This window comes from Canis lupus, chromosome 4 (assembly GCF_003254725.2).
Source record: "Canis lupus dingo isolate Sandy chromosome 4, ASM325472v2, whole genome shotgun sequence".
In the NCBI taxonomy this organism is placed as follows: Eukaryota; Metazoa; Chordata; class Mammalia; order Carnivora; family Canidae; genus Canis; species Canis lupus.
Genome location: NC_064246.1, coordinates 9998695 through 10013511, shown reverse-complemented (window position 1 = coordinate 10013511; position 14817 = coordinate 9998695). Strand labels below are relative to the sequence as shown.

Here is a 14817-nt window from a genome sequence, read left to right as displayed (position 1 = left end):
AGTTTACACTTGATCCATGAACAACACAGGCTTGAACTGTGCAGGTCCACTTATACATGAATTTTTTTTTACAGTACAGTGATATAAATGTATTTCTTTTCCTTATGATTTTCTTAGTAACACTTTCTTTTTTATGGCTTGCTTTATTGTGACAATACAGTATGTAATACATATAACATAGAAAATATGTGTCAATCTATGATTTATGTTATCAGTAAGGCTTCCAATCAACAGTAGACTCTTAGTAGTTAAGTATTTACGGAGTTAAACATTTAATATGGATTTTCAACTGCACAACATGGGATGGGGAATGGAGTAGTGTCAGTGCCTCTAACAACTATACTGTATTAGGTTCTTTTTTTTTTTTTTAATCAAATTCTTAGAAGTGTGATCTATCTGCAGATCACTGACTCACTTGGGATAGAGTGTTTTCTTAAGTGTTTTGTAATTTTAGGGATCCCTGGGTGGCGCAGCGGTTTGGCGCCTGCCTTTGGCCCAGGGCGCGATCCTGGAGACCTGGGATCGAATCCCACGTCGGGCTCCCAGTGCATGGAGCCTACTTCTCCCTCTGCCTGTGTCTCTGCCTCTCTCTCTCTCTCTCTCTCTCTCTGTGACTATCATAAATAAATAAAAAATTAAAAAAAAAAAAACAACAAAAAAAAAAGTGTTTTGTAATTTTAGATTGTGAGCTCATCTTCGAGGAGCTGTAAACGTGAGAATCCTGTGTTTCTTGGGCTGAGGATTTGTCCTTCCAAAGAAATCCTTCCAGGCACTTTCATTTTATTGTTGCTCACTTCTTAATATGGAGGTTCATTGTCCATGTGGTTATTTAAATTTGAATTTCAAACCCACCTGACATACCAGCCCATGATTAATCTTCAAAGGGAAATGTTTTTCCCATTCACTCAGAAGCCAGGCAGAGTGAAAGAAGGCTCCTCATCTCTCTGAGTTAATGAATAGATTTTTTACTCCAGACTACCCTTTGACTTTAGGCCTAGCCTTGAAAAAAAAAAAACCCTCAAATTTAGCTCTCTGCTCCTTCTTTACAAGCTCTTATGTTCTGTCCCATACATGTATTAAAACTCCATACTGACAGTCCCACGTTTAGGCCCCTACTGCTTTTTTCTGCTGCTGCTTTTTCCCAAGCATCTAGAATTTTCCTTTCTTTCCTAAAACCTCATCAGTGCAATTTTTTTTTTTGAAACTGTGATCCATTTTATCCACCGTTTCTAGATGTTTGACCCAAAAAGGTTTTCTACTAAAATATGAATACTTTGCTTAACTAAAGATGTGGAGTATGAAGAGTTTGTTGAGGAATTTTTACATATGGAAATTTCATATTTTACTTGTCTTTTGTCCAGAAAGGTGCAGTTCAGTGGATATGTTACCCTTTTGCCTGTTGGAGCTATGGTACAATCTAGATAACAGCATAATAAAATACATTTAAGCAAAACTTCCAAAGCAGAAAATAAAAATGGAAAGAGAATCATATCAAAGTCTATGTTTAGATATGAGTTTTTGTTCCAGGACATTTCAGTTTGCATATACAAATTATTCTCTTTCTCAGCATTATTTACTGTTACCTACAATATTAGCAGCATCTTTATTTGGCTCTCACCTTTTTCTCTTTACAACTTATATGGGTGACTCTTGAACAACAAAGGGATTAAGGGTGCCAACCCTCTGCACAGTTGAAAACCCACATATAAATTGTGACTTCCTGAAAACTTAACCACTAATATCCTACTATTGGCTGGAGCCTTACTGATAACATGTATTTTCTATATTATATGTATTATATACCATATTCTTACAATAAAACAAGCTAGAGAAAAGAAAATGTTAAGAAAATCACAAGGAGGGGATCTGTGGATGGCTTAGTGGTTTAGCATCTGCCTTGGGCCCAGGATGTGATCCTGGAGTCCTGGTATCAAGTCCCGCATCAGGCTCCATGTATGGAGCCTGCTTCTCCCTCTGCCTGTGTCTCGCCTCTCTCTCTCTCTCTCTCTCTCTCTCTCTCTCTCTGTGTCTCTCATGAATAAATAAATAAAATTTTTTTAAAAAATCACAAGGAGCAGGGTACCTGGGTGGCTCAGTTGGTTAAGCATGCAGCTCTTGGTTTCAGTGCAGGTCATGATCTTGTGGTCATGGGATCGAGCCTTGAGTGGGCCTACACACTCAGTGCAGAGTCTGCTTCAGATTCTTTCTCTCTCCCTCGTTGCTCCTCCCTGTTCATGCCCTCTCTCTCAAATAAATAAAATCTTTAAAGAAAATCACAAGGTGGGGTGCCTGCATGGTTTAGTTGGTTAAGCGTCCAACTCTTGGTTTTGGCTCAGGTTATGATCTCAGGGTAGTGAGATCTGATCCCCACGTCAGGCTCCACACTCAGCGCAGAATCTGCTTGAGAGTCTCTCTCCTTCTCCCTTTGCACACACATGCTCTCTTTCTCTGAAATAAATCTTATTTAAAAAAATCACAAGGAAGAGAAAATACATTTACAGTACTGTAATGTGAAAAATTCCACATATAACTGGACCCACACAGTCATTCAAGGGTTAGCTATACAATGTATTGGGCTTTATATTTTATTTTATTTTAATTTTTTAATTTTTTTATTTATTTATGATAGTCACACACAGAGAAAGAGAGGCAGAGACACAGGCAGAGGGAGAAGCAGGCTCCATGCACCAGGATCCCGATGTGGGATTCGATCCCGGGTCTCCAGGATCGTGCCCTGGGCCAACGGCAGGCGCCAAACCGCTGCGCCACCCAGGGATCCCTGGGCTTTATATTTTAAATAGAAGAAAATATTGAACAAGACTGAGAAATCCCAGTATTTTCATTTTAACCTGGCAGTCTTAACCTTTGATTTCTTAGCTTATAAAAGCTGTTCAATGAAAATGATTAGATTTGAGATTTGGTATGTTTTATTTTGTGTGTGTGTAGTAAAATTATATAAAATTTGCCATTTTCCTCATTTTAAAATCTACAGTTTATTTGCATTAAGTACATTCACATTGACAGTTATTGCCACAATCTGTCTCCAGAAATTTTTCATCCACACTGATACTCATATGTTTTAAACAATACCTCTTCATTTCCCTTCTGCCCCAGTCATTGGCAGCCATGATTCTTTCTGTCTCTGAATCTGACTACTGTAGGTACGTTATATAAATGGAATCCTATAGTATTTCTCCTTTCATGACTGGATTGTTTCCCTTAGCATAATATCTTTGAGAGTCATCCATGTTGAAACATGTCAGAATTTCCTCATTTTCAAGATTGAACAATATTCCAGTGTATGTTTACACTATATTTTGTTTATCCATTTGTCTAAAAATGGGTACTTGGGTTGCTTCTTTTTGGCTCCTGTGAGTAATGCTGCTGTGAACATGAGTGTGGCATGCTTTTAAAACATGTGGTGAGATGCATAAAATTTGATATTTTAAAATTCTAATAGCATTATCTTATAAGTTTATTGCCTATAACCATGTGAAAATCATGAAAGGTTGAATAGGCTTTCACCTTTGAGTGATGATGAATATAGTCCTAAGAGACAGGGCGGGGCTGTGGCAGCAAAGAAATAGGCTATTTGGACTTACCCGGGGAAAGAGAAGGAGCCAGGGCTAGGAGTGCTTGGTCTGAGTTTGGAAAAGGTGTGTGGAGGGAATACTTGCAAAGGTGCAAACCAGGGAACTAGGAACACAGCGGGCCTTTAGGGCCACAAAATGAGTCCAGCAGCACGGGGGTTAGCAGTGGTGGGCTCTGATCAAAGGGTGAGGGGTGGAGGAGGGTGGTGCTCTGCAGTTCCTGGGCTCAGCAGAACTAAAGTTCTTAGCTAACAGGAAAAGCAAAATTAACCATTAAGGCAGCATGGGGCTACTGAGGCTACATCGTGCTAAGTTAATTAATAAGTTTCCATTGGAGAGTCTTCATTTCCATTGTATGGAGAATAATCTTCCAAAATAAATATATTACTCTGTGTAAAGAAGAAATGAAGAATTCTTTTTACATCTAATGAGACAAATTTCACACTTCGAATACTGACCCAAACTTGGCTTAAGCCTTCTTTCCCACAAGTTATAGATAAGGGAATAGAAGCAAGACCACAGAAATCTGCAGGGGCAGGGGAAACATACTTATTTTTAAAAATAAAAAGGGGGGCAGCCCGGGTGGCTCAGCAGTTTAGCACCGCCTTCAGCCCAGGGTGTGATCCTGGAGACCTGGGATCGAGTCCCATGTCAGGCTCCCTGCGTGGAGCCTGCTTCTCCCTCTACCTGTGTCTCTGCCTTTCTCTCTCTCTCTTTCTCTCTCTGTGTCTCTCATGAATAAATAATATCTTTAAAAAAATAAAATGAAATAAATAAAAATGAGAAGGGAGTGGACTTCTCAAAGCCTAGAAGTTTCCCAGCGTTTTTCTCTTGTGCAGAAAACACTTGAAATTTCTAAACTATTTTTGTCACTGCTTTGCATATTTCTTTGAATAATGACTAGCAAAAGAACAAATTTTATTTAATAGTCTTCAGACTTCCAACATCAAATGAAATTGTCCCAAGAGCACTGTTTGGAAAACCACTGAATTGACATGTGAGCCAAATATCAAAAAAGGTGAAAAGGTAAGTTGACATGTTTATTGTTGTTTTCACAAAATAGTTACCCTTTTTTCTGTTGTATTAACAAGTAAGATTTTTATTAACTTTTTTTGGTCATAGTGTAAGAATAAATTTGTAGCACAAGTTTTAAAGTTATTTTTCATAGTCTCTTTTTGTTTTTCAGATTTTTTGTTTAAGTTCTTGGTTATTGGAAATGCAGGAACTGGCAAGTCCTGCTTGCTTCATCAGTTTATTGAAAAAAAATGTAAGTGACATCAGATGGTCAGTGTTTTTATGCATGTCTTCCCCTGAGAGTCATCTTTTGCTCAGATTTGTTTATAGCAGATAATATTTCCTGAATATTATTTCAAGAAAAAAGTTATAGTTTAAAAGTTTGTTAAAATAATATTAATTTGTTATATTAAACTTCTAGCAGCATGATTGCATTTTTAAGTTATTTCAGTTTTATAGTCGTTCATTATTCAATATATTATTCTACTATACATTTTCCAGATACTAAAATACATTCTAGATATTGAAGTACAACATGGTGAGATGGAAGGTGCAGAGGAATTTCCTTTCCTGACAGGGAGCTGCCCAAGAAGCCTGAGTAGTAGTACATTGTAGATAAAACAGCCATGTTGGATCCTCAGTGGCCTTGTATTATAGTGAAGGCAGTTATTGTCATCAACTGTCATCAGTTCTGTTTTGCAGGTTTAGAGAAGTGGGATGTGTACTCTTGGGATGGTCACCTAGAATTGGTTGACCACAGACCCATCTTTTTGCCATTGACTTGCATTGTTTTTATAAGGGAAGTTGAATTTTTTATTCCAAAGTGTTGTAAAAGACTTGTAAGTTTGAAAGCCCCTTTAAATAAACAGTGCTTTTATAATAACGGAAAGAATTATGGAGGATGATCTGTTTTATGGCAGTCGGGTGAAGGCACAAAAACAATTTTACTTACTGCAGTGCATCTGAAGCATGTGTGTGTAAGTGATGGTGGGCAAAATAGAGAAAGAGTAGAGGAAGGCTTTGGCAAGGAGCTTTGAAGAATAAAATTGTAGAAATGTATTCTGCAACTTCCGTTTTCATTATCCAAGAGCTTATTGGTACCACTGTCCAGTGACACAGAGCCAGTCCTTACTGAATGTAACAAGTATTCACTCAGGAAAGGATGCCCTGAGGACATTGGGCCCAGAACCTGCCCATTTATTAATCTTTGTGTGAGCTCTCCCTTGACAGTCCTCCCCTAACTCCTCACCACAGAGATGGGTATGTGTGTTGGGTTAGTCTGCATGGTCTATAGCATGATGGGAAGGACTTCACTTTATTCCTTTTGTGGTCATGCTGTCATCAGGACACCCTTGGACTTCAGCAATCACCCTTTGAGACTTTTACTCTGCGGTTTCTCGGTAGCTTGATTCTAGAATGTCCACACTAGTTCCACATCATCTGAGACAGGCTGGTGTGGTCAGTATTAACCTATCATCACCTTCACCTCCCACCCCCAGGAAACCCTCAACACACCGTCAAGTAGCATTCATGATTTCTAGCACACTTGGATTCTGCCCTAAGGTTATAAAGTATAAGTCAGTCATGGGCTGTATAGCCATAATATTAGCTGCTAGCCCAGCTCTTCATCACCACAGAAGTGTTTTTTCACAGACAGCTCATCCCAGGTAGGTTTAGTGAGCTACTTACTTTGCCAGCCTCCCAGTACAGATAGTATTGACTTCTCCAGCAAATTCATTCAAAATTATTGCTACACAATACTAAAATTCATGGAAACTCAATAGCTATAATATGGATAGAATTTTTGGTTTTTGTTTGGTTTGGTTTCATTTTATTTTATTTATCTTTTCCTCTTTTCCCCTTAATCTTTGGTGTCTATCAAGTTTCTTTTTGGGCCTACAGTGCTTTTCCTTCCCTTTTATTTCTCTTGAATATTTATCCATTCAAATATTAGAAACAATCACCACCTCATTCCTGACCAAGTTGCAAGTCTGTTACTGGGCATCCCTTCAGGATGGCACCCAGGTATTTTATGCAGCCCCCATATGTCAGTACTCTAACAGTGGTCAGGTAGATCTGGTTCTCATGTGCCATAGCCACTTCCAAGCTTAGGCTTTAAAATGAATGTTTAAAAAAAAATAAAAATAAAATGAATGGTTTGCTTCAGGGGTTTTGTGAAAGAGCCTTATTGTCTCTTTCAGAGTAGGAACTGTGTGTGTGTTCTGTTTAAAACAGTGAGTGCTTCTTATCAACTCACTATTGGAGAATGAAAGGCTACAGTAAATTACATTTCCATTGACTTTAACCCATGATTTTATTTGTTTAAGTCTGTAAGTGTTTTTTTAATGTTCTGAAATTAAATATCTTGTTCTTTTTCTTTTTCAGTCAAAGATGACTCAAATCATACAATAGGAGTGGAATTTGGTTCAAAGATAATAAATGTTGGTGGTAAATATGTAAAGTTACAGATATGGGATACAGCAGGCCAAGAACGATTCAGGTAGCTTTCTCTCTAATTTAATAAAAATATTTGAAAATTGGATTTGAAATAATCAATTATAGTCTCTTCATATATATAGTCTCCTCCTCCCCTGCACACATTTCAAAAACTTCACCTCTGGAAGCTTTAACACAAGCTAAAAGTCTCTTTGCAGCATTAGAAAAATGCATTAGAATCTCTTTTGAGTGAACACACCCTAATGTAGAGGCTAATTTATTCTTTGGGACTAGTGAGTACATTAGGAGGATGTGGCATTGCTTATTCTACAGAATACTTTTAGATTAAAATTAAGGCAAACAAATAGTAAAACCGTTTTTCTCTTTGATTTTTATTTTTATTTTTTTAAAGATTTATTCATTTATTCAGGGGGGTGGGACAGAGACACAGACAGAGGGAGAAGCAGGCTCCATGCAGGGAGCCTGACTTGGGACTCCATCCCAGGTCTCCAGGATCACACTCCAGGCTGTAGGCGGCGCTAAACCACTGCGCCACCGGGGCTGCCCTTCTCTGATTTTTAAAGGAGAATTTTTAAAATCTCTTTTGGGGTTTTCTTTTGTTTTATATTAACTAGAGCATGTTCTGATGGTTGATATACATTCCACCAGATACTCTCTCCTGCACAGTTTTATTATACTGCAGTCATAATCAATGTTTGGAGCGATGACCCCAGATCACTGCAGATGAGGTTACATGTTTAATAGACTGTAATTACTAAAGCAAGAAAATGGATTAATATTCTAGTTGTGTTTTTTGAACAAATACACAAAATCAAAAAAGAACAGATATTCACAGGTTTAAATTTTTTTTAAGAGAGTTTTTTTTTTTTTAAGATTTTATTTATTTATTCATGAGAGACACAGAGAGAAAGAGAGAGGCAGAGACACAGGCAGAGGGAGAAGCAGGCTCCATGCAGGGAGCCCGACGTGGGACTCGATCCTGGGTCTCCAGGATCAGGCCCTGGGCTGAAGGCGGCGCTAAACCGCTGAGCCACCAGGGCTGCCCCACAGTTTTAAATTTTAGTTAAGTAAAACTCACTCTCACTTATAGCATTAAAATCAGGTATATATTATATTTGAAATGTTCAATAACTATTTGCTTTGAAAATTTTTAAATATGAAAACCACTCTGGAACCACTGATTGAACATTGTGGATTCAGTCCAGACTTAAATGTTTTCTAATCCTCCCTGAAATGATTATAAAACAACATAACTCACAAAGACCCAGAAAGGGAGACTCCATAATTACGATGAAGAGATTTCAGAGCTATGTTAGAGATAAGATGTGAATGGTGACTGCCTGAGTGCTGAGGGAGCTGCATTTTAAGTATCTGTGAAGGGGGAAGGCCAGTGAGCTGGAGGTCAGTTCTTCTGCATCCTGGAAGAGGTCAGGATGTGGAAGAATTAGGTTCTGCAGGAGGAAGGGTGAAGGTGTTTACATATGTGTGTGCACACACCCACGTTGTGAGAAGTTCAGTATCTGAGTTGAAACAGGGTCAAGACACAAAGTCCAAAGGCACAGCAGCAGAGGACAGGGATGAAGGAAGGACTGAAAAGAGGGACGTTAGTGCAAGTCTGTGACTCCTGACCCACCCCCACACCCCCACAACACACACACCCTGGTTGCTGGCAGCCAGGGGTATACATACTCTCAGGAGAAACAGTTTCTCTCTACGGAAAAATGAAGAGCTCCAGAGGAAAGGTCTAAATATACTAATGTATTAGCTTCCCCAGTAAAAGAGCCCAATCTCTGGAATTTTCTACCAAAGAAATGAGATCCCAGATATATTGGGCCCACCTTACACCAAATACAAATGAATGGGGGGAAATCTCACTTATTTATGTCATGTAAAATTTCAAGAGGACAAAGATGAAGTAAAGATGCAAAAAGATCCTAAGAAGGAAAACCAGTCACTTTGAAGGATAGAAAGAGGAATTGCATTTTACCATTCAATAGCAACTTCAGGAAGCTAGAAGATACTGAAGCCTTGCCTTTCTAACTCAGCATGAAAAGTTCCTTTCCAACCTTAAATACTCAACTTAGCCAAACTATCAATCAAATGTGAGAATAAAGTCAGAAAACCTTTAGATATTCTAGAATAGGGGAAACAAAGTTTATCTTTCACATATTCTTTCTTAGAAACTTCAGGAGGATATACTTCTTCAATATAAGGAGGTAAAGCCTGAAAGAGGACGATGCAGTCCAGCCAGATGGCCCCGGCTAGGGAGAAGAGAAAGGACAAGTGTCACAGGGTGGCCCTCAGGAGAGGGTGCAGCTGACAGGAGGAGGAGGAGATGGAGGGAGGGGCCTGGGAGGGTGTGAGCGAGCTAGATTCTTATCAAAGCAGGTAAGCAGAGAGCCCTGAAAGAGTTTCATAAGCATTTTATAGAAATATGGAAGCATATACCAAAAAAATGAAACTAAGTTCCACGAAAGTAGGGATGTTTTTATTTTTTTGTTCTCCAAAGCCCAGAGTAGAATCTAGCACATAGATATTCAGCGTGTATTGTGTTAATAACTTCATTCAGGGGAAAAAATAAAATTCGAAGGCCTTGGGAGTGGGGCTTCCAGGGAAGAGTGGGGCAGGACACTGCAGACTTTCATGTTGAGCCTGTTGGCAATATTTTCAAACTATGTACTTGTATTACTCTGGTTAAAATTACTTTTGAGGGGTCCCTGGATGGCACAGCGGTTTGGTGCCTGCCTTTGGCCCAGGGCACAATCCTGGAGACCCGGGATCGAATCCCACGTCAGGCTTCCAGTGCATGGAGCCTGCTTCTCCCTCTGCCTGTGTCTCTGCCTCTCTCTCTCTCTCTCTCTCTCTCTCTCTCTCTGTGTGTGACTATCATAAATAAATAAATAAAATAAAATGTGCTGTTTAAAAAAATAATAAAAAAATAAAATTACTTTTGAGAAAATTAAATAACTCAAAAAAGTATTCTTATTGAGCATTTAGCTTAAATTGTATACTTGAATAATTTGTTAGGCACCATATGTCAAGTTACAGTGTTTTAAAATAAGTGATTCAGCAGTAGATATAATTTAGTTTATCTCGAGAAGAACTCTTACATACCTCTTTCTCTAGAAACTTGATACTAGGTAGTTCCTAGAAACTAAAATAGGAAAAGATTTGCTTCTTAACATATGTGGAAAAGAGGCCTCCCCCCATTCAGAGAGATGACCCCAGGAAGAACGAATGACCTGATCCTTCTCAGGCTACACCTCTCTCCCATTTCTGAAAGCACGTGCCCATCTGCAGAGCAGTCTAAACGTAGCAAGGGGAAGCTTCAGGCTACCCATCTGCCTTGGGAGTTTTAGGAACTAAAAATACATTTGAAAATAGCTGCCCTTTTCAAAGTATCAAAGTTATAATGCATCCTTTTGTTTATTTTTGATAAGGTCCCCAGTTTCCTTTTTGCCCTGAGTAGACAATGTTCTGTGGTACCTGTTAGCTGACACCAAATGGAGGGGGGCGGGGTTTTCCATACCAGTTCTCCAATTCTCCAGCACCAGCTTTGTGTCCAGTAATTCACCTCAATTCTGACTCTCTGGTATTAGCATCAGATCTCTTCCCACTTCATACACCAGTCACAAAGTTGGTGTCCAGGCCACGCTCACTTTTGCAAATTCACAGGTTCCCATGACCCATCTCTCAGATTCAATAAATTGTTGGAATGACTCACTGAATTTAGAAAAGCACTGTATATACTCTTGCCAGTTTATTATAAAGGATACAACCCAGGAATAGCCAAATGGAAGAGATACATCGGGCAATGGATATTGGAATTGAGTGCTGAGCTCCCATGCCCTCTGTGGGTGTACTACCCTCCCAGCACCTCCACATGTTCATGAACTCAGAAGCTCTCAGAACTCCATCATTTAGTGTTTCTTATGGAGGTTTCAATAGGTAAGCAGGATTGATTAAATCATTGCCTATGGGCAATTGAACTCAATGTCTAGCCCCTGAGCACAGGGAGGGGAGCCTTGTAGTTCTTAATAAGGAGTTTGGTTGCTCAGGAAAATGGACCAAGGGACATAGGTGGTAGTGGGAACATACATGGCAGTGGGGATACCAGCTATAGGTGACTGCAAGGGTCCAGGCAGAGACTTGGTGATTTGGATTATGATGGTACCAGTAAAGATGGAAGGACATGCACAATATAGGATATATTCAGTTAGCGAGATAAAACCTGACTGATGGGTCCAGTATGGAGATGGGCAAAAGAGGAGGTGAGGAGCAGAGCTTTCTGGCTGTACAAATAGAGGCATGGTGAGGCCATGGTCCCCAAACCAGGATAGACCTGCAATCTGGAAACCAAAATACTCTGTCTTACAAATATTAAGTAGGATATGTTCAGTAGGCAGTCACATGGAGATATTGGGGCAGCAGCTGAATCTTATAAGTAGTTTTACAAGGAAGTAGTCTGAGCCAAAGATTACATTTAATTTAAGGTATGAGTAGAAAAGAAAACCCAGGACTGAGCCCTAGCACTGAGGAACTGCAGTACAAAGAGGGCAGGCTCTGGAGAATGACCCAGGGCTGTAGAAGGAGAGCTGACCAGTGAGAGAGGAGGAGGTTGTGGCTGCAGAAGCAAAGCAAAGGGAGACATTCAGGGAGGGACAAGGCAAGGTGAGGGGATGAGAACCAAGAAATGCCGCTGGACTCAGAGACACGGCATAGAGGACACAGCAGAGCAGAGAAAACAGCTGGCAAAGACAACTCTTTGGTGGAACGTGGATGCAGAAACGAGCTCTGAAGGATCGTGCTGCATAGCTTCTTGTTTTTTAAGATGGGAAGTACCAGAGCACATTTTATGTTGCTAATGGGAAAAGATCTAGCCAAGAAGAAGAGACTGATAATACAGGGGAGAAAGTGTTACTAATCCGCACGACTGTGAGAATGGCTAGGTCTTCTGAGGTCCTTAGTGGAGATAGGTAAAATAGGGAAGGTGCACAAAGCTGTGCTTCCTCGTTAGGAGTGGGAAGGAGCAGAAGGTGAGTACAGGGCAGGATATCTATGGTTCTCTGTTGGAAGATGAGTGTATTCCCATCCAAGGGCATTCCTGTTCCCTGAGAAAGAGCAGGGGCAGTTCTGCAGGGGCATGGGGAAGGTCTGGAACCCCCAGAGGAAGCAGAGTGGGATTGCTAAATGCTTAGTGTCCATCTAGCTCTCTTAAGACACTTTACCCCTCTTTGTAAATTCAAGATAATCTTAAGTTCTGTGGGAGAGCTTCATTTACCTGCTAGAAAATGTCATACATGCCTCATGCCTCGGCCTAATGTCCCCACCTCCCCAGTGCTACCCAGTGTTTCTGTGACATGATTTCAGACAGAAGAGCCCCTCATACATATATTCCAATGTCTGATTCATTTCTGTTTTAAGCAATGCCTGTCCCCATGTCGAGATTTACAAAGTAGATGACGGTGCTCAGTAGTAAAGGATCTCAATTGGCTGAAAGTAAAAGCAGTGTAATTCTTTCAGGTCTGTGACGAGAAGTTACTACAGAGGTGCTGCAGGAGCTCTCCTCGTCTATGACATCACCAGGTAATATGAAGTCCCCCATGGAAGAAGCAGCTTGGGGCTGTGCCCACAGAGTCTGATCTTCCCAAGGCTCACCTACATGTGGTGTGTGTTTTGTGTGTCAGGCTAGGCAGTATGGCTGGGAATCTGGAATCCCCTCAGCCCTTTCATTTGGGGTCTGAGAGGAGTTCGAGCTAACCCCTAGTACTACTTAACTGTGTAAGGAAATCTGCTGGTGAGGCTTTAGATATATAAAGCATCCCTAGTGTTTCATTATTTTTTTTAGCATGATACTTTGACATGTTTCTCACGGTTCACAAAGTGAAAGTTTACATGTGATAAATTATTAGAAGTAATTGACATTGATGAAAGTTGAGGGCACAGGCTGTGGGCCTTGTTTGCCTAGGTTCAAACCTCAGTTCCAGATCACTAGCTGTGTGGTGTCCCCGGGCAACGTGCTCTAGCCATCTGGACTTTTGTTTCCTTATCTGTTACCTGGAATAATGATGATCGTGTTATACTCATGAGATTTTCTGGTTATTAAATTGGTTAATATAAAGCTCTTGGCACATCCTAAGAATCTGAGTGCACTCTTCTGTGTGTAGCTATCATCCACATATCAGGAATTAAATAAAAAACTTAGTTCCTTGGTCTCACTTGCCCCATCTTGAGCACTCAGCCACATGTGGTTGGTGGCTACTGTATTGGACACTATGGGTTACGGCACATTCTTGTCCTTGTGGAAGTCCCTCAGACAGCGCTGATCTCAGTGTTAAAATGTCATCTACACTCCACCATCTGGTGGCTCTCTCTGGGTTGGAAACTTGCAGAGCTGAGAGGGTGTTACTCTGTTGCTGCAACACACACCCAGTCTGCGTGTTCGGGATGAGGCACTGTGGCAAGAAGGTGTGCAGCTCCTGGCCCAGCCCTGCTGTACTTGCTCACAGTGTGAAAGGCTCAGCTTGTTAATGTATGAAGTCCTTAGGCTGTCTAAGCATACTGCAGAATACATATACTGAATGTATCAGAGCTGAAAACAGCAGATCTCAGAGTTGGTCCTCGAGTTAGATAGACCTGGTTAAGTCCTGCCTGGCTGTGCCACTGGCTGCTGGTATGGCTGGGCAACTTAATTAAGCTCTCTGGGTTCAGGTTTCTCATGGAAAAGGGAGATAGATTCTGTGTCACAGAGTCCTTATAAAGAATGTGATAAATTCCTACAAAACAGAGTACCACCATATTGCACAGATCTGCTAAATGGCAACAGTTAGGTGTTAGATCTTGCTTACCCGTGTTGCACATAATTGAGCTAAGACTTAAGAGCTCAATAAATATTTGCAAAACAAATTAAGGAACTTCTGTTTCCTTTTGGCACCCCAATTGGGCAAAAACAAACAGCTAAATATCTGACTTGCTGTTTCATTTTTCTGTAAACAAAACCAACAAACCCTGTGGTATGGTGTAAACTGGGCATGCAAGTTACCTGAGTCACCCTAAAGGTTGTCGACGTTACCCTGACGTATGTAAAAGCAGTGTGAGTAGTGTGAATGACTGGAAAGAATTGCTAGTTTTATAAAATACATGTGCTATTTTCACAATCTTATATTACGCAGCCGAGAAACCTACAATGCGCTTACTAATTGGTTAACAGATGCCAGAATGCTAGCAAGTCAGAACATCGTGATCATCCTCTGTGGAAACAAGAAGGACCTGGACGCAGATCGTGAAGTTACTTTCTTAGAAGCCTCCAGATTTGCCCAAGAAAATGGCAAGTGATTTTTTACCTATTACTGCTTTTCAAATGGGCTGATTTGAGGATAATAACATTGCTTTGAGTTTATAACAGCTACTAGAATTTTAAGATTAAAACCATTTTTAAGAAATGTGAAATTTCCTGTTGTGTTGAATGCGATTAGACTTATTCAACATATTTTCACTATATTGCAGGCCACCTACCAAAGTTATTATGATGATAAAAGCAAATGTACCAATATCCTATAGTGACTTTTTGGTGTAGGGCCTTTGAATTACACAGGCTTTGATCTAAAGTGAAGTTTATAATAATAATTTTTAAAGGTCCTAATTGCATGATGTCCTGTCTTTTTTCTAATATAATATGGAGCTAAGTTGGTGAAATGTTAGATCTAAATAGAAGGGGAAAGCAGTGGAAGAAATACTGGGCTTATTGGTTTTATTT

General features: G+C 40.1%; 1 protein-coding gene across 5 annotated transcripts in view; it reads left to right on the top strand.

Annotated features, from left to right (window-relative positions):
* The window catches only part of RAB4A (RAB4A, member RAS oncogene family), a 50904-nt gene that overhangs the window by 23819 nt on the left and 12268 nt on the right, over positions 1 to 14817 (top strand). For 3 of the 5 annotated variants that reach the window (XM_025448451.3, XM_025448449.3, XM_035715540.2), the window contains 4 exons: positions 4777 to 4857; positions 6990 to 7104; positions 12585 to 12647; positions 14234 to 14388. In XM_025448451.3, the coding sequence (XP_025304236.1) occupies positions 4777 to 4857; positions 6990 to 7104; positions 12585 to 12647; positions 14234 to 14388 (414 nt within the window). Of the gene's footprint in view, positions 1 to 4519; positions 4617 to 4776; positions 4858 to 6044; positions 6272 to 6989; positions 7105 to 12584; positions 12648 to 14233; positions 14389 to 14817 lie in introns of those variants that run through there. The other 2 variants (XM_035715542.2, XM_025448455.3) reach the window with 2 other exon arrangements.